Source organism: Nomascus leucogenys, chromosome 12, assembly GCF_006542625.1.
Source record: "Nomascus leucogenys isolate Asia chromosome 12, Asia_NLE_v1, whole genome shotgun sequence".
NCBI classification, from domain to species: Eukaryota; Metazoa; Chordata; class Mammalia; order Primates; family Hylobatidae; genus Nomascus; species Nomascus leucogenys.
In genome coordinates, this window is record NC_044392.1 from 6614002 (window position 1) to 6632272 (window position 18271).

Genomic DNA, 18271 nt, shown 5'->3' on the forward strand with positions numbered 1-18271 from the left:
TGGGGCTATATTTACAAATTTTATTTTTTATCCCAAAAATACATATAAATGAAAACCTGCTCTTCAAATGCAGGGAGGCCTTTGCCTGACATTGTCATATGAAAATCAGTATCAGCTCTTTAACACACAATTTACATATATACATACATATACACTATATGTAAGCAGCAAATACTTTGCTACTTACACATATTCCTCTGGTGGAAAACTAGGACACTGGGAAATTCCCCTGCTTTCCAACCTTGGGAAGGTAAATACAACCTCTCTCCACAATTTTTTAAAGGATGAAATGTGTAGAAACATGTAAACAACACAACCTGCTTTAGAATACATGTTATTAGAATAAAGTAAGAACGCTGTCACATCAGTGACAGTTTATTTCTCAAAGAAAAAAAGAGGTAACATTTGAATAAAAATGCAAAACTGAAGTACAGTTAATATGATCAAAATTGTTGTGTACATGCTCCATGGAGAAATCAGGAATTCTTTCACAAAGAACAGATCCACGGCCAATTTCAGTCACTTGTGATGCTGAATCAGCACCCACTGGTAGCAACCAGGATCCTTCTGTACAGTCACGGGCTTGAGCAGGTGCCATAAAGCATCTGTTTAAGTTAAACAGTCAATAATGTTTACTGACTGCAGTACATTCCCACCCCCAAAAAAATAAGTGCAAAATCAACTTCTAAGCTCAAGAGCTCAACCAGGTCAAAGCTTTGGTATATACTGGAGGTTGTTTTGGTGATAACCAAAGCCTAGTAAGATTCTCTGCTCAGGGGTTTGCCCCAAAAGAAAAACACCTGGTCCACAAAGCTTAACATCTATATAAATAAAGTAACTGTACAAAGAGAACAAGCCATGATTTCCCCTTAACCAAGGGTTTATAGTTTCCTAGGCAGCAGTTCTGAAAGCACCAACTAAAACCACTACACTTCTACTAAAACACGGTGTGTTGTAATTGGTGAGACTGTTCTGAAAACAAATGCCTGCAGGCATGTGGCCAAGGTGCCACGGAAAAAGTTTAACAAACATTAGTCAGTGTATTCAAATGGTAACACAATCTGGTCAGCAACAGAGGAAAGACTTAAGGCAATAAGAGGCATTACAGAGAGCACCGTAGTGCCGGACCCACCACCATAGTGCTCTCTGAGTCAATCAAAGCCTTCCAAGAAGGAAAACATGTCTCAATAGTTTGGGTTCTTAGTTTGCTAGCTGTCAGACACTTCTTCCTCCTCCTCCTCATCCTCATCGTCTTTCCTGTCTATTTCAGAAGTGTCCGACGACTCATGGAGCAAGACGTATTCTCTGCTACTGAATCCAAATTTGAGTACATCCTTTTCTTTTAGTTCATAGTATCTCTGTGGCTCAATACGTTTGTTGTTTAAGAAGGTTCCATTGCCTGAGCCAAGGTCAATGATGTAGGGCTTCACTCTTCGGCCAACTGTGCCATCAGCACGGGTGTATTCCACAAGCCTAGCAGAGAAAAGTTAGAAACCTGTGAGCAAACTTCTGCCTCAGATCATCCAGCTTCTCTAAAGCTCTTTGCTAAGATAGCCTATATGATGTAAATAACCTGGAGCACAATTCAAGTTAAAATTCTAGGGAATCAAAGAAATCAAGGGGAAAGCATGGCCTTGGGAAGAAAATTGGAAATTTAAATATACTTAATAGAAAAGGTGGCCGGGCGCGGTGGCTCACGCCTGTAATCCCAGCACTTTGGGAGGCCGAGGCGGGCGGATCATGAGGTCAGGAGATCGAGACCATCTGGCTAAAGGTGAAACCCGTCTCTACTAAAATACAAAAAATTAGCCGGGGGTGGGGGCGCGTAGCCAGCTACTCGGAGGCTGAGGCAGGAGAATGGGTGAACCCGGGAGGCGGAGCTTGCAGTGAGCGAGATTGCGCCACTGCACTCCAGCCTGGCGACAGAGCGAGACGCGTCTCAAAAAAAAAAAAAAAAAAAAAAAAAAAAAAAAAAAAGGAGAATGGCCACACAGTGGCTCACACCTGTAATCTCAGCACTTTGGAAGGCCAAGGCAGGCAGATCATGAGGTCAGGAGTTCGAGACCAGCCTGGCCAATACAATGAAACCCCGTCTCTACTAAAAATACAAAAATTAGCTGGGTGTGCTGGTGTGCGCCTGTACTCTCAGCTGCTCGGGAGGCTGAGGCAGGGGAATCGCTTGAACTCAGGATGCAGAGGTTGCAGTGAGTTGAGATCACGCCACTGCACTCCAGCCTGGGCACAGAACGAGACTCCATCTCAAAAAAACAAAAAATCTGTCCTATCTTTCTCACAAGATTGTTGTGAGAATCATCACAGATGTCCCATGCAAGCTATCAAGATCCAGTTTGAAAATTAGCTGGGCACAGAGGCACACGCCTGTGGTCCTAGTTACTCAGGAGGCCGAGGTGGGAGACAATCATTTGAGCCTAGGAGGTTGCCGCTGAGTGAGCTGTGTTTGCTCCACTGCACTCTAGACTGGGTGACAGAGTGAGACCTTATCACAAAAAAAATAAAAAATAGATTAAAAGCTTAATGTTCTTATAAATATGTAAGCAATTATTTAAAGGGCGGTTAGATTAACAATACTCTTTAGATAAGATATGAGGGGTATGGGATTCTCCTGCATAAACATGAACAAAAATCTTAGTAATCCTAACTAAAGGAGCAATTGTTTCTGCTCACATTACAGTTTCTTCCTCCATGTTACTTACCGATATTGAAAGACTGCATGCTGCTTTGAACAAGACGGGTGATCGATTGGAATGTCTGCAATGCGGCGGTGTCGACCCAGTAGGTACGCACTCTGTCGATGTATGTACATGACTGGAAGCACCTCATCATTTTTAAATGGGTAGAGACGCCACCGTTTTTTGGGGATACGTGCTTCTGGGGGCTCACTATATTTAATGACTACACCCCGGAAAGTGTTAGTGTCCTCAAGAAGTGCCCCAGAAAGTTCAAAGCTTGGTTTTTCTTTAGGGGGCACCTCTTTTTCTTTGTTGTTGCCACCAGGCCGAGGAACCAACTCCTGAGACTCACTGCCACCACCACCAACATCATTCCTCTGGCGATGCTCCCGTCGCCTGGCATTATAAAATTCCCGCTCTTCTTCCTGAGCCTGCAGGTTCTGAGTGTCTCGATCCCGTCCCTGACCCTGCCCACTCCCAGGCCTCTCATTACACATTCTCCTTTGGTGGGAATGGCCCCGGTGTCTGTCCCGGTCACTGTTCCTAGCTCTCCTGTGTTCCTGTTCCGATGGTTCCCTGTGCTGCCGATCCTCCCGTCCTCTCCGGGGATGATCCTCACGCTCCTGAAATTCAAACAGATTCCGCAATTTAAACGCGATGCCCAATCTAAAGGCAGCCCAAATCTTGTTCTTTTTGAACGAAGTGCATTCAAAAAGTCTTTTGTAATTTGGACTTTGGCATTTAGAACAACATTTCCCACAGAAATAAGATTATGTCTGGTGGTTATGTTCCCTTGCAAGGCCACAAAGGTGATATCCCATGCTGCTATTCAACTATAGCCCTAATAGTACAAGTCCAGGTCCAGAGCCCTAAAAACAAAAGACTATTTTTTAGTCCAGAAAGGAGAAGGAAAAATAATTCCCTCCTTTTCAGAACAAAGCTAACTATGGGCAAACTTACAGGGAAGAATATACAGAAAATAGAACTAAGAGTTAAGTAGTCAGGTACCAGATATGTAAAGAAAGAAACTAGCTTTCTCTCATGCCAAAAATGAAAATATAATAGTAAGTTTTTTAATCCTACTTCCACAGTTAAAAAAAAAAATTCAATACCTAGGAATAAACTTAAGAAACATGAAAGACATATAAGAAGAAATCTGTAAAAATTCATTAAAATAGATGTTTTTTAAAGATCTGAAGAAATGGAGAAACATGGGCCGGGCGCGGTGGCTCACGCTTGTAATCCCAGCACTTTGGGAGGCCGAGGTGGGCGAATCACGAGGTCAGGAGATCGAGACCACGGTGAAACCCCGTCTCTACTAAAAATATAAAAAATTAGCCGGGCGTGGTGGCGGGCACCTGTAGTCCCAGCTACTCAGAGAGGCTGAGGCAGGAGAATGGCGTGAACCCGGGAGGCGGAGCTTGCAGTGAGCCGAGATTGCGCCACTGAACTCCAGCCTGGGCGACAGAGCGAGACTCCGTCTCAAAAAAAAAAAAAAAAAAGAAATGGAGAAACATACCATGATTTCTTGAAAAAGACAGCATTGAATATCAGCCTAGGCCAGGCATGGTGGCTCAAGCCTATAATCCTAGCACTTTGGGAGGCCGAGGCAGGTGGATCACCTGAGGTCAGGAGTTCCAGACCAGCCTGACCAACATGGTGAAACCCTGTCTCTACTAAAAATACAAAATTAGCCAGGTATGGTGGCACATGCCTGTAATCCCAGCTACTCAGGAGGCGGAGGCAGGAGAATCGCTTGAACCTGGGAGGCAGAGGTTGCAGTGAGCCAAGATCGCGCCATTACACTGCAGCCAGAGCAACAAGAGTGAAACTCCTCAAAAAAAAAAAAAAAAAAAAAAAAAATCAGCCTGGTAGAAAATGTTTGTAACACAAACCATACAGTAGTCCCAGGGGGATACATTTTAAGTATGGTGGATGGCTGAAACCACGGATAGTACCGAACCTGACTGCCATCAAATGCAACACATTTCTGTTCACGTCTTCCACCCATAAATGTAATGCCTTTTCCATCTTAACTAAGCACTTGTGAACTGTGGCTATAACTTTTACAGTATGAGGTACAACAGCAAAACTAGCATGAATTTCTTTTTCCTTCTCCACAATTTCACAATAGAAGATTCATTCTTACTATCGATCTTAGCAACTTCAATATATGATTTGAAAAGTTTTTTTTTTAATTTGAGAACTTTCAACTTTTTGTTTAATGAAAGCACTTTACAGCTTCTCTTTAGCATTCCTAATTGCCAAAATCACTACTATTGCACTTTGGGGCCACTACTAAATAAAATAAAGGTTACTTGAATCCAAGCACTGCAAACTGCAACAGTTTTCCGAAAATCAGGATGGCTACTAAGTGATGGACAGGCAGGTAGCACATACAGCACAGATACACCAGACAAAGGAAGGATTCATGTTCCTGGTGGGACAGCAGAAGTTTACACCAAGTGACTCAGGATAGTGACCAATTTAAATTTTATGAGTTGTTTTTTTCTGGAGTTTTCCATTTAATATTTTCAGATGCAGAAAGTGAAACTACAGATAAGGGGAGACTACTGCATATTAATATATCAATAAGAAACAACTCAATAGAGAAACTGATAAATGGCCAGGTGCCAGTGGCTCACACTTGTAATCCCAGCACTTTGGGAGGCCAAGGCGATGGATCGCTTGAGCCCAGGAATTTGAGACCAGCCTGGGCAACATGGCGAAACCCTGTCTCTACTAAAGATACAAAAATTAGCTGGGCATAGTGGTGCATGCCTGTAGTCCCAGCTACTCGGAAGGCTGAGGTGGGAGGATCGCTTGAGCCTGGGAGGCAGAGATTGCAGTGAGCCGAGATTCCACCACTGCACTCCAGCCTGGATGACAGAGCAAGACTCTGTCTAAAAACAAAAAAAGAAAAGAAAAATGAACAATTTTCAGAAGAAATAAATGTCCAAGGGCCGGGCACAGTGGGTCATGCCTGTAATCCCAGCACTTTGGGAAGCCAAGGCAGGAAAACTGCTTAAGCTCAGGGCAACATCGCAAAACCCCATTACTACAAAAAATACAAAAATTAGCTAGGCATGACAGCGTGCACCCGTAATCTCAGCTATTTCGGCATTTGAGGTGGGATGATCACTTAAGCCCAGGAGGTCGAGGCTGAAGTGAGCTATGATCATACCACTGCAGTCCAGCCTGGGCAACAGAGACCCTGTCTCGAAAAAAAAAAAAGAAATACATGTCCAATAAATACATGAAGATATGCTTACCCTAATAACCAAAGCATCAAATTCTAAAAGAAATATGAATTTTCTCTTTGATTAGTAAAATTAAAAAGATCAATAATACCTAGAGTCAAAAAAGAAGGTACAGGAGAATGGGTATTTTCAGCCACTGCTGGTACAGGTATAAACTAACATAGCCTATTTAGGTCAATTTGACAGTATTTAATCAAAATCTCATCAACCACTAATGCCACTTATAGAAATCAATCCTACAGAAATACTAGCAGAAACGCACAAAGACATACATATGAATGTGTTTACTGTAATTTCGTAATTAAAAAAAAAAAAACTGGAAACAACCTAATGTCCTGCAATGGTAGAATGGTTAAATTATTATCTATTCATACAAAGGAATAGTTCACAGCCATGAAAAAGAATGAGATAATGCCATAGAAAGATATCTAATATATTGTTAAATGGGAGGGAAAAAAAGAGAAGGGGCAAGTTTCACAGTAAGACCAGATATTTCTATATATAGACTTGGCAGATGAGCTACTTGGAGAGGTGTTCCCACTATAATTTAACTAGATACTTATTAAATTTTTAATGCATTGTTGGGCTCTCAATAAGCAAGGCAAAATCTCCAATGAGAAAAAAATCTCCAAAGGGAGGTAAAAAAAAAAAAGATTTGAGCCCTAAGCATGAGCTCAAATACTAAAGAACACTAGACACACACAAGGAAACGGAAACAAGCCACTGAGCATAAGAGGCAGCAGAAACAAGTCTTATGGGCTGGGCATGGTGGCTCACGCCTGTAATCCCAGCACTTTGGGAGGGCAAGGGGGGCGAGTCACTTGAGGTCAGTCAGGAGTTCAAGACCAGCCTGGTCAACACGGTGAAACCGTCTCCACTAAAAATACAAAAATTAGCCAGGTGTGGTAGCGCATGCCTGTAATCCCAGCTACTCGGGAGGCTGAGGCAGGAGAATCGCTTGAACCCAGGAAGTGGAGGTTGCAGTGAACAGAGATGGCGCCACTGCATTGTAGCCTGAATGACAAAGAGAGACTCCGTCTCAAAAAAAAAAAAAAAAAAAAGAAACAAGAGGCTGGGTGAAGTGGCTTACGCCTGTAATCCCAGCACTTTGGGAGGCCGAGGAGGGTGGATCACGAGGTCAGGAGTTCAAGACCAGCCTGGCCAAGATGGTGAAACCCCGTCTCTACTAAAAATACAAAAAATTAGCCGGGCGCGGTGGCAGGCACCTGTAATCCCAGCTACTTGGGAGGCTGAGGCAGGAGAATCACTTGAACTCGGAGGGCGGACGTTGCAGTGAGCCAGGATCACGCCACTGCACTCCAGCCTGGGTGACAGAATGAGACTCCGTCTCAAAAAAAAAAAAAAAGAAAGAAAGAAAAGAAAGAAACAAGTCTTATAGATGTAGATCCCCAAGGACTTCATTCATGTACAAAAATGTTGTTGCTGTGTTTTTTTGTTTCAAAAAGAAAAAAATGAGACGTTCTTTGCGGAAAGTCCCCGGAGTTTCCTGGTTCAACAGTGCTTGGACGGAACTGGGCACTCGTACCCCACCCCGGCTGGCCGCCCGTAGCTAGCTAGCCCTCTGTTACCTCTTCACTGGACCCTCTGACTGTCACAAGGCCCCTGCCACCACTCCAGCGCCGTGCAGCCACCGCCGCCATCACCATGACGACTGTGCGTCCCCCTCGCAGAACTACCACCATCAACCGCCATCAACCGCCAGATCAACATGGAGCTCTGCGCCTCCTACATCTACCTGTCCATGTCTTACTACTTTGACCGCGATGATGTGGCTTTGAAGAACTTTGCCAAATACTTTCTTCACCAATCTCATGAGGAAAGGCAACACGCCAAGAAACTGATGAAGCTGCAGAACCAATGAGGTGGCTGAATCTTCCTTTGGGATGTCAAGAAAACAGACCATGATGACTGGGAGAGCGGGCTGAATGCGATGGGGCGTGCATTACATTTGGAAAAACCTGGGAATCACTCACTACTGGAACTGCACAAACTGGCCACCAACAAAATTACCCCCATTTGTGTGACTTCATTGAAACACATTACCTGAATGAGCAGGTGAAATCCATCAAAGAATTGGGTGACCACGTGACCAACTTGCGCAAGATGAGGGCACCCGAATCTGGCTTGGCAGAATATCTCTCTTACAAGCACACCCCGGGAGACAGCGATAATGAAAGCTGAGCCTTAGGCTAATTTCCCCATAGCCATGGGGTGACTTCCCTGGTCGCCAAGGCAGTGCATGCATGTTGGGGGTCTCCTTTACCTTTTCTGTAAGTTGTACCAAAACATCCACTTAAGTTGATTTGTACCATTCCTTCAAATAAAGAAATTTGGTACCCCCCTGCCCCTGCCAAAAAAAAAAAAAAAAAAAAAAAAAAAAACTTCTTGTTATGGACTAGGTAAGGTACAAAAATGTTTACAGATAATTAAGGTTAAAATTTTTAAAACAGAGAGCAGTAAGGGACTTTCAAAATGATTAGGCAGAAAATTAGAATGATACAAAAATTAGCATGGCCCCTAATTTAAAAAATACATAATAATAATAAAAATGATTATGCACGCAGGACGCGGTGGCTCCCACCTGTAATCCCAACACTTTGGAAGGCCGAGGCGGGTGGATCATTTGAGTCCAGGAGTTCAAGACCAGCCTGGGTAACATAGTGAGACCCCCCCCCCGCCCTCTCTAAAAATAATAATAAAAATAAAATTAAAAAATAAAAATTTAGGTGACTTCACACCCATTAGGATGGCTACTATCAAAAAAACTGAAAATAACAAGTATTGGCAAAGATGTGGAAAAATCAGAACCCTTGTACACTGCTGGTGGGAATGTAAAATGGTATAGTTAGTGCGGAAAACAGTACAGTGGTTCCACCAAAAATTAAAAAATAGAATCACCATATGATCCAGCAATCCCATTTCTGGATATCCCAAACAAATGAAAGCAGGGTCTCAAATAGATACTTGAGCACCCATGTTCATTGCAGCATTATTCGCAATACCCTAAAAGTGGAAGCACTGGGACTAAGACCTCCTCCCCTGCTCCCTGCCATACACAGGGCTCAAGTGAGGGCCTGCTTGCTCAGAGTGGGACTCAGTTTTTCTAGACTTCCTAGCCTAGCACAGACATGCATCAAGAGAGAGCCTCAGACAACCACCCTTCCTACTCCAAAACATTTACAAGCTTGCCACCGCTACCAGCCTTGAGTTCACCAGGACTAATCTCATCATGTCCTTTATCCCTTATTAAGAGTCATTATAATGAGCCATAACGGCCGGGTGTGGTGGCTTATGTCTGTAATTCTAGCACTTTGGGAGGCCGAGGTGGGTGGATCACTTGAGATCAGGGGTTCAAGACCAGCCTGGCCAACATGGTGAAATCCCATCTCTACTAAAAATACAAAAATTAGCTGGATGTGGTGGCAAGTGCCTATAGTCCCAGCTACTCGGGAGGCTGGGGCAGCAGAATCACTTGAACCCCAGAGGTGGAGGTTGCAGTGAGCCAAGATTGCACCACTGCACTCCAGCCTGGGTGATGGAGTGAGACTGTCTCAAAAAAAAAAAGAGAGAGAGAAAGAAAGAAAAAGTATTGTTTTTAAAAATTCAGTTCCCAATTCCTCTCCTCTGTCTTCCCTTGAACCCCTCCAATCAGGTCTCACCATTATTACTCCACTAAAATTGCTGGTCAAGATCACCAATGACCTCCACGTTGCTAAATCCAGTGGCCAATTCTCAGTTTTCATTTCACTTAACTATCAGCAGCATCTAACAGAGTTAATCACTCTATCCTCAACACACTTCCTTCTAATGGCTTCAAGTTACCAGATTCTCTTGCTTCTCTTTCTTTCCAGTCTTCTTTGCTGATGTCACTGCAATTTCTTCACACTGGATCACCCCTGGATTCAGTCCTTTGTTGGTTGTTCTTCTATCTACAGTCATTTCCTTAGTAATTTCATCTAATCCTAATACTTTACACACACCTATATGCAGATGACTCTCAAATGTTTATCTCCCCCTTATTTAGAAAGAGGGTCACTGCAGATGTAATAAATTCAGGTCATACTGGAGTAATGTGGGTCATTAATCCCACGTGACTGGTGACCTTGGAAGAGAAGAGACAGAGAGATTCATGGGAGAAGGCCATGTGATGATGGACAGAGTCTATATCGTAGCGATTACCTCTGGCAAGTGAGGTAGAGGTTTTTTGGTTGAGGAGGTGGTGCAATTTTGGGGATGAGAGAAGTAAACCATACTCTCATTTTATATTTTACATACCTCTGTATTATTCCAATGAGCATGTAATCAATACATTTGTTTCAAAAATGGTGGTTCAGTTGGGCACGGTGGTTCCTATCTGTAATCCCAGCACTTTGGGAGGCTGAGGCGGGTGGATCACTTGAGGTCAGGAGTTTGAGACCAGCCTGGCCAACACGGTGAAACCCCGTCTCTACTAAAAATACAAAAATTAGCCAGGCATGGTGGCACGTGCCTGTAATCCTAGCTACTGGGGAGGTTGAGGCACGAGAATCACTTGAACCCAGGAGGCAGAGATTGCAGTGAGCCAAGATTACACTACTGCACTCCAGCCTGGGCAACAGAGCAACACTTCACCAAACAAACAAACAACAACAACAACAAAACACAAAATGGTGGTTCAGAGGTTGAGAAAAGAAGAATCATTTGGTATCCTCAGGAGATTGGTTCCAGGATCCCCAGTGGATAAAAAAAGATTATCTCAGGGCCAGGTGCAGTGACTCATGCCTGTAATCCTAGCACTTTGGGAGGCCGAGGCGGGTGGATTATGAGGTCAGGAGATGGAGACCATCCTGGCTAACATAGTGAAACCCTGTCTCTACCAAAAAAAAAAAAAAACCAAAAAAATTAGCTGGGCATGGTGGCAGGCGCCTGTAGTCCCAGCTACTCAGGAGGCTGAGAATGGCGTGAACCCCGGGAGGTGGAGCTTGCAGCGAGCCGAGACCACACCACTGCACTCCAGCCTGGGCGACACAGCAAGACTCCATATCAATAAATAAAAAAAAAAGATATCTCAGGATGCTCAAGTTCCTTATATAAAAATCTGTGAATATCCTCCTGTGTATTTTAAGTCATCACTAGGTTATTTATAATACCTAATACAATGTAAATGCTATATAAATAGTTGTTATACTGTTTTTTATTTGTCTTTTAAAATTTGCTTTTTTTTAAAAGAGTCTTGCTCTGTCACCCAGGCCGGAGTGCAGTGGTGCAATCTTGGCTCACTGTAATCCTCGCCTCCCAGGTTCAAGTGATTCTCCTGCCTCAGCCTCCCAAGTAGCTGGGATTACAGGCACCCACCATCACACCCAGCTAATTTTTGTATTTTTAGTAGAGACAAGGTTTCACCATGTTGGCCAGGCTGGTCTCCTGACCTCAGGTGATCCACCCACCTCAGCCTCCCAAAGTGCTGGGATTACAGGCATGAGCCACTGTGATCAGCCCATACTCTAATCCCAGTTACTTGGGAGGCTGAGGCAGGAGAATCCTTTGAACCCAAGAGGCGGAGGCTGCAGTGAGCAGAGATTGCGCCATTCCAGCCTGGGCAACAGAACCGAGACTCCGTCTCAAAAAAAAAGACGACTGAATTCTCATCCCTCAAAATTGAAAATAAGGCAAGAGTGTCTGCTCTTATTACTCTTTTATCTCTCTTTGCCTGATGCCATCCCTGTGTGATTTGCTCCTCCTTGCTTCCCACCATGATTGTGAGGCCTCTCCAGCCACATGGAACTGTAAGTCCATTAAACCTCTTTCTTTTGTAAATTGCCGGGTCTTGGGTATGTCTTTATCAACAGCATGAAAACGGACTAATGCAAACAACAAAAGGAAATAAAATGCATACAGATTGTAAAGGAAGAAATAAAACTGTCCCTATTTGTAGATACGATTGTCTATGTAGAAAATCCCAAGTAATCAAAAAAAAAAAAAAAAAGCTAGAATACATTAGTTCAGCAAGGATATAGGATTCAGATAAACACACAAAAATGAATTATATTTCTATATAGTAACAATGAACATGTGGACACCCATTTAAAATACCCTTTATAATCATTCCACAAAGAAATATATATAGGATTTATATGCTGAAAACTACAACCACTGATAAAAGATATCAAAGATGACCTAAATAAAAGGGGAGATACACAATGTTCATGGATTAGAAGATTTAACATAGTAAAAAGTCAATTATTGCCCCCAAACACCAGTTTAACACAAATCCTATCAAAATCCTACCAAGACTTTTCTTTTGGATCTCACTCTGTCGCCCAGGCTGGAGTGCAGTGGTGTGATCACTGTTCACTGCAGCCTCAACCTCCTAGGCTCAAGTAATCTCCAACCTCAGCCTCCCGAGTAGCTGGGACCACAGGCAATGCCACTACACCCAACTCATTTTTGTATTTTTTGTACAGATGGGTTTCACCATGTTGCCCAGGCTGGTCTGGAGCTCCTGAGCTCAAGTGATCTGCCCACCTCAGCCTCCCAAAGTGTTGGGATTACAGGCATGAGTCACTGTGACTGACCCAGACTTTTTAAAAATAGAGACAAGATTGTTCTAAAACTTACATGGATGACAAAAGAAGCTGAATCGCTAAAGCAATTTTTATAAAGAAGAATACAATGGGAGAAATCAGTCCATACAATTTCTAGACTTATTATATAGCTATAGTAATCAAGACTGTGTGTATTGGCAGAATGACAGACACTGACAAATGGAACAGAACCGAGATCCCAGAAACAGACCCACACAAATATGCCCAGCTGATTTTTGACAAAAGAGCAAAAGTAATTCAGTGGAGGAAAGATGGTCTTTTCAACAAATGGTGTTGATGCAAGTGGACATTCACAAGCAAAAAAAAAAAAAAAAAAAACCCTGAAAAGAAACTGAAAGCAGATCATGGACTTTTAGGAAAAAAAATTTAGGAGAAAATTTCGGAGATCTAGGGCTAGGCAAAAAGTTCTTAGCCATGACATCAAAAGCACAATCCATAAAAGGAAAAACAGATAGGCTGGACTTCATTGAAATTAAAAACTTTTGCTCTGAGATAAACCCTGTTAAGAAAATGAAGACAGCTACAGACTGGGAAAAAATATTTGTAAACCATATATCCCAAAAGGACTAGTATATATAAAAAGAATTCTTAAAAACTAAACAGTAAAAAAGCAAATAATAGTATTAGAAAACAGGCAAAAGACAGCCGGGCACAGTGGCTCACTTTGCTATAATCCCAGCACTTTGGGAGGCTGAGGCGGGTGGATCACCTGAGGTCAGGAGCTCAAGACCAGCCTGGTCAACATGACGAAACCCCATCTCTACTAAAAATACAAAAATTAGCTGGGCATGGTGGCACGAGCCTGTAATCTCAGCTACTTGGGAGGCTGAGGCAGAAGAATCCCTTGAACCTGGGAGACTGAGGTTGCAATGAGCTGAGATCGCGCCATTACACTCCAGCCAGGGCAACAAGAGTGAAACTCCATCTCAAAAAATAAAAAAGAAAAAAAAGAAAAAAGAAAACAGGCAAAAGACATGAGACACTGCACCTGAGAAGATACATACAGATTGCAAATAAGCACATGAAAAGACGTCCAAGGCTGGGTGCGGTGGCTCATGCTTGTAATCCCAGCACTTCAGGAGGCTGAGGCAGGCAGATCACGAGGTCAGAAGTTCGAGACCAGCCTGGCCAACATAGTGAAACCCCATCTGTACTAAAAATACAAAAAATTAGCTGGGTGTGGTGGGCATCTGTAATCCCAGCTACTCGGGAGGCTGAGGCAGGAGAATCACTTGAACCTGGGAAGGGGAGATTGCAGTGAGCCGAGATCACGCTGTTGCACTCCAGTCCGGGTGACACGCACTCACACACTCATACACACACACACACAAAGAAAAGATGTCCAATAACATAAGCCATTAGGAAAATGCAAATTACGGGAAGCTGAGGCAGGAGAATCATTTGAACTCAGAAGGTGGAGGTTGCAGTGAGCCGAGATCGTGCCACTGCACTCCAGCCTGGGTGACAGAGCCAGACTCTGTCTCAAAAAAAAAAAAAAAAATAAGGAAAACGCAAATTAAAATCACAATGAAATACCACTACACACCTATCAGAATGGCTAAAATAAAGTGATAACTTGAAATGCTGATAAAGATACAGGGAAACCGGATCATTCATACATTGCTGGTGGGAATATAAAATGGTACAGCCACTATTACGGACTAAATTGTACCCTCCAAAATTAGCATGTTGAAGTACCAAACCCAAGTACCTCAGAATGTATTAATAACTCTTTGGAGACGAGGTCTTTAAAGAGCTGATTAAGTTAAAATGAGGGTAGGGCCCTAATCCAATATGGCTGAGAAAAGATACCAGGACAGAAGAAAGATCATTTGAGGATATAGCAAAGAGGTAGCCATCTGCAATCCAAGGACAGAGGATTTTTTTCAGGAGATTCCAAACCTGCTAACACCCTAATTTTTGACTTTTAGCCCCAGAACTACAAGAAAATGAATTTCTGTTGTTTAATCCACCTACTCTATGGTATTTCATTATGGTGGCCCTAGTAAACCAATACAGCCACTCTGGAAAACAGTCTGGCAATTTCTTAAAAGAATTAAACCTGCAACTACTGTACAATCCAGCAATTGTACTCCTGAGCATTTATCCCAGAGAAATGAACTCTTATGTTCACATAAAAACCTGTACACAAATGTCTATATAGCTGCTTTATGTGTAATAGCCAAAAAAAATGGAAACAACCCAGATGTTCTTTAACGAGTAAGTGGCTAAATCCATGCCATTTGGATACCACTCAGCAATGAAATGGAACCAACTACTGAGAGATGCAACCTGAATCAATCTCCAAAGGATTCTGCTGAGTGAGAAAAGACAATCCTAAAGGTTACATACTGTATGATTCTATTTACATAACATTCTTGAAACGACAAAATTATAGAAATGAAGAACAGATTAGAAGTTGACAGAAGTTAAGGAAGGATAAAAGTGGGAGATAAGTGGGTTTGGCTACAAAAGGACAACACGAGGTATTCCTTGCGGTGAAGGAAATGTTATCTTGACTATATCGATGTCAATATTCTGATGATATTGTACCAGTTCTGTTATGAATAGATGTTACCACTGCGAGAAACCAGGGAGAGTATATCTCCCTGAATTATTTCTGACAACTGCATGTAAACCAATAATAATCTCAAAATAAAAAGTTCAATTTAAGCAAACAAGCAGAAAAAAGAAATACACCCAGTTTTCAGAAAAGCCCACTGAAGGTACAGGTAAAGATGTAGGCGAGTGTGCGTGCACACGTGCACACACACACACACAGTCCTCTTTAGCTGTGATAGGAAAAGGCTCCCAATTTGGACCCAACATCAAAACACCCCAATCCACTTACCTGCTTCACTTTGACTGTTGAGTGGTGAGGACTTCGGTTTCTCTTACTCCGAGGAGACTTGCTTCTTCTCCCTGAGGACTTGTTTTTCTTTTTGGGTGGGGACCTATACAGAGCATGGTACACAGGATTTTATCACAATTTCCCTTCCCCCAAAAAATTAGCTTCCAGTATCAGGCTTACCTACTAACACAAACACCGCATTTGTGAAGGTCTCTGCCGGTCACATTAAAGGAGTCACGAGGTTCACTTTCCTAGCCCTAACATCGCCCTTGCATTCCATACTCACATAGACAACTGTCTACTGAACCTTCTCACTTAGGTAACATAACTCTTTTTTTTTTTTTTTTTTGTGAGACGGAGTCTCGCTCTGTTGCCCAGGCTGGAGTACAGTGGTGTGATCTCGGCTCACTGCAAGCTCCGACTCTCGGGCTCACACCATTCTCCTGTCTCAGCCTCCCGTGTAGCTGGGACTACAGGCGCCCACCAGCACGCCCGGCTCATTTTTTCTACTTTTAGTAGAGACGGGGTTTCACCGTGTTAGCCAGGATGGTCTCGATCTCCTGACCTCGTGATCCGCCCTCCTCAGCCTCCCAAAGTGCTGAGATTACAGGCGTGAGCCACCGCGCCCGGCCGGTAACGTAACTCTTAATTCCCAACCCTTCAAAAACCTTTCCTCTCCTACTCCTTGACATCTCGCTAATTGGCATCACCATCCGGAAGTCACCCTTGACTCTTTATCCCTCACTACCAACACTCCTACCATCAGTAACAATCCATCCTGTGGTTCTACTTCCTCCCTGTGCCATCTCATTCCTACCACCCACCTTCTTGACCACTATAATCCACCGACACTGGCTTTTTCCCATTTCAATCATAATTCATTCTACTTCAAGTTCTTTGCAGATGTTGTTTCCTCTGCCTGGATCTTTAAAAGGTTGGATCATTCTTATCAGTCAGGTCCGGGCTCAAATGGCACCTCTTTAGAGAGGCCTCCTCCCTCTTCTCTCCAATCTCTCACTATCACATTACTGTTTTAATCTATCAATAATACTTGTTTCTAACTGAAACTATTTTATTTTTTTTATCATGTCTCAGGGTTAGAGCATGGCCAGTATGGCACCGGCGAAGATCATCTAACTGAATCACCCTTGCAGCCCCAATACCTAGGGCAGTCTTTAACACTTAATAGGCACTCAGTAAAACTATGGTGAATGAATGCATAAATAAATGAGCCTAGCAATAAGCAACCTTTTTTTTTTTTTTTTTTCCAGTTTCTGTTAGGTAGCTCGCCTAGACCTCGATGTGAAAACCTTTCTGGCAGGTAACTGGAAAGACAACGCCCACACTCCATTTGTGGGCGGGATGGGGAAAATCTCAATCCAGTTTAACAGATTATCCGTGCTATCTGTTGGGCCACACTCTTTGAAGTGCTAGGGACACAAGACTGAAGGAGTGGGATCCTGCCGGTTAGTCATTAGGCGTTGAACACCGAGCTATAATGCAAGTGACAGCGCAAGCATAACACAAGCACGACTGGATGACTCTCAACAGCCCCTCAGGATTAAGTCCAGGCTGCTGCGCCCAGCATTCAAAACCTGTTTCGGACGCTAGCCCTGCCCGTCTTTCTGAATGAGCCCAACCCAACGTCCATCCTGGGCTGCTCCCCCACTTACCGGCTAACTCCTCGAGCTCGGTTCCCGCGGTGGCCCTGGCGGGCCGGCTCGCTGTCCGGCGGAGACGGGCTACCGCCGGAGTGGTCCGGACGGCGGTGGGCGGGAGGTGCGACTTCTGGGCTGAGACGCTCCTGCTTCACCACCACCCCCGCCGGCAGCACCACGTCCCCGTCCCGGTGTCTTCGCCGGCTCCCTCGCTCCCGTTCGCTCTTCACCGCCTTCATTCTGTGATTTTGGTTGAGCGAAAGAAAACAGATTGTTTGAGCTCCTCTAGCTGAAGGAAATGACGAGTTTGACTCCTGGACTTCCGCTTCCGGGGTGCCCAGGCTCCCAGAAATCCTCGCGGCAGAGATTAAACACGTGACTACTCCTTAGTGGCGTGGCCACAGTGACCGGCTTGGATGGCGGGAGTTTCAAGTTTCAAAAACAAAATTCTGGCTGGGCGTGGTGGCTCGCGCCTGTAATCCCAGAACTTTGGGAGGCCGAGGCTGGCGGATCACCTAAGGTCAGGAGTTAGAGAACAGCCTGGCCAACATGGCATAACCCTGTCTCTACTAAAAATACAAAAATTAGCTGGGCTTGGTGGCGCACACCTGTAATGCCAGCTACTCGGGAGGCTGAGGCAAGTGAATCACGTGAACCGGGAGGTGCAGGTTGCAGTGAGCAGGGATCACACCACTGCACTCCAGCCTGGGCGACAGAGCGGCGAGATGTCTCAAAAACAAACAAACAAACAACAAAAAAAAAAACTGGGAAAAAGCAAACCTCTCAAGGCTGTTCGTTGCCACATTATTAGTAATTACAAAACGTGGAAACAATGTAAATACCCAGCAGTAGGGAAGTTAGTCAAATTAATGGGTGTTATGTGGCCATTAGTAAACCATTTACAAACTTTAAAAACCCTGACTTGCTAACGATAAAGCAGGATACAAAATTGTGCGCAAACTATAATTGTATTTACATTTGGAAACAGAAGGGAGGAAGAAATGGAAATGCAATCAGAGATGATAACCCATGGGCAAATCATTAGCTTTTCCTCTTCTATTTCCTGAACTTTCTGCAATGCTGTTGGGGCTCAGAAACCGAAACTCCAAAATATGGCGCACTGACATGCTGAACTGAAGAAGCCTCAATGTTCCTTTCCAGTGCCCACCATCTCTCCCAAAGCACAGGCCTTTATCTGGCTAAGATC

At 43.8% G+C, this 18271-nt stretch overlaps 1 protein-coding gene across 1 annotated transcript; it reads right to left on the reverse strand.

Annotated features, from left to right (window-relative positions):
- SNIP1 (Smad nuclear interacting protein 1) lies at window positions 1–17412 on the reverse strand. The gene is made up of 4 exons (XM_003273288.4): window positions 17080–17412; window positions 15407–15509; window positions 2715–3313; window positions 1–1473 (listed from the first exon to the last, which is right to left on the reverse strand). The coding sequence occupies exons 1-4, from the start codon at window positions 17301–17303 to the stop codon at window positions 1209–1211; spliced, it is 1191 nt and encodes a 396-aa protein (XP_003273336.1). The 5' UTR covers window positions 17304–17412; the 3' UTR covers window positions 1–1208.
- Window positions 17413–18271: the final 859 nt, after the last annotated feature.

Coding starts and splice junctions, on each gene's coding strand:
- SNIP1 (XM_003273288.4), bottom strand. CDS start 17,303: ATGAAGGCGGTGAAGAGCGAACGGGAGCGAGGGAGCCGGCGAAGACAC. Junction 15,510..17,079: donor CGAGCTCGAGGAGTTAGCCG/GTAAGTGGGGGA, acceptor TGCTCTGTATAG/GTCCCCACCCAAAAAGAAAA. Junction 3,314..15,406: donor CAACAGTCAAAGTGAAGCAG/GTAAGTGGATTG, acceptor TTTGAATTTCAG/GAGCGTGAGGATCATCCCCG.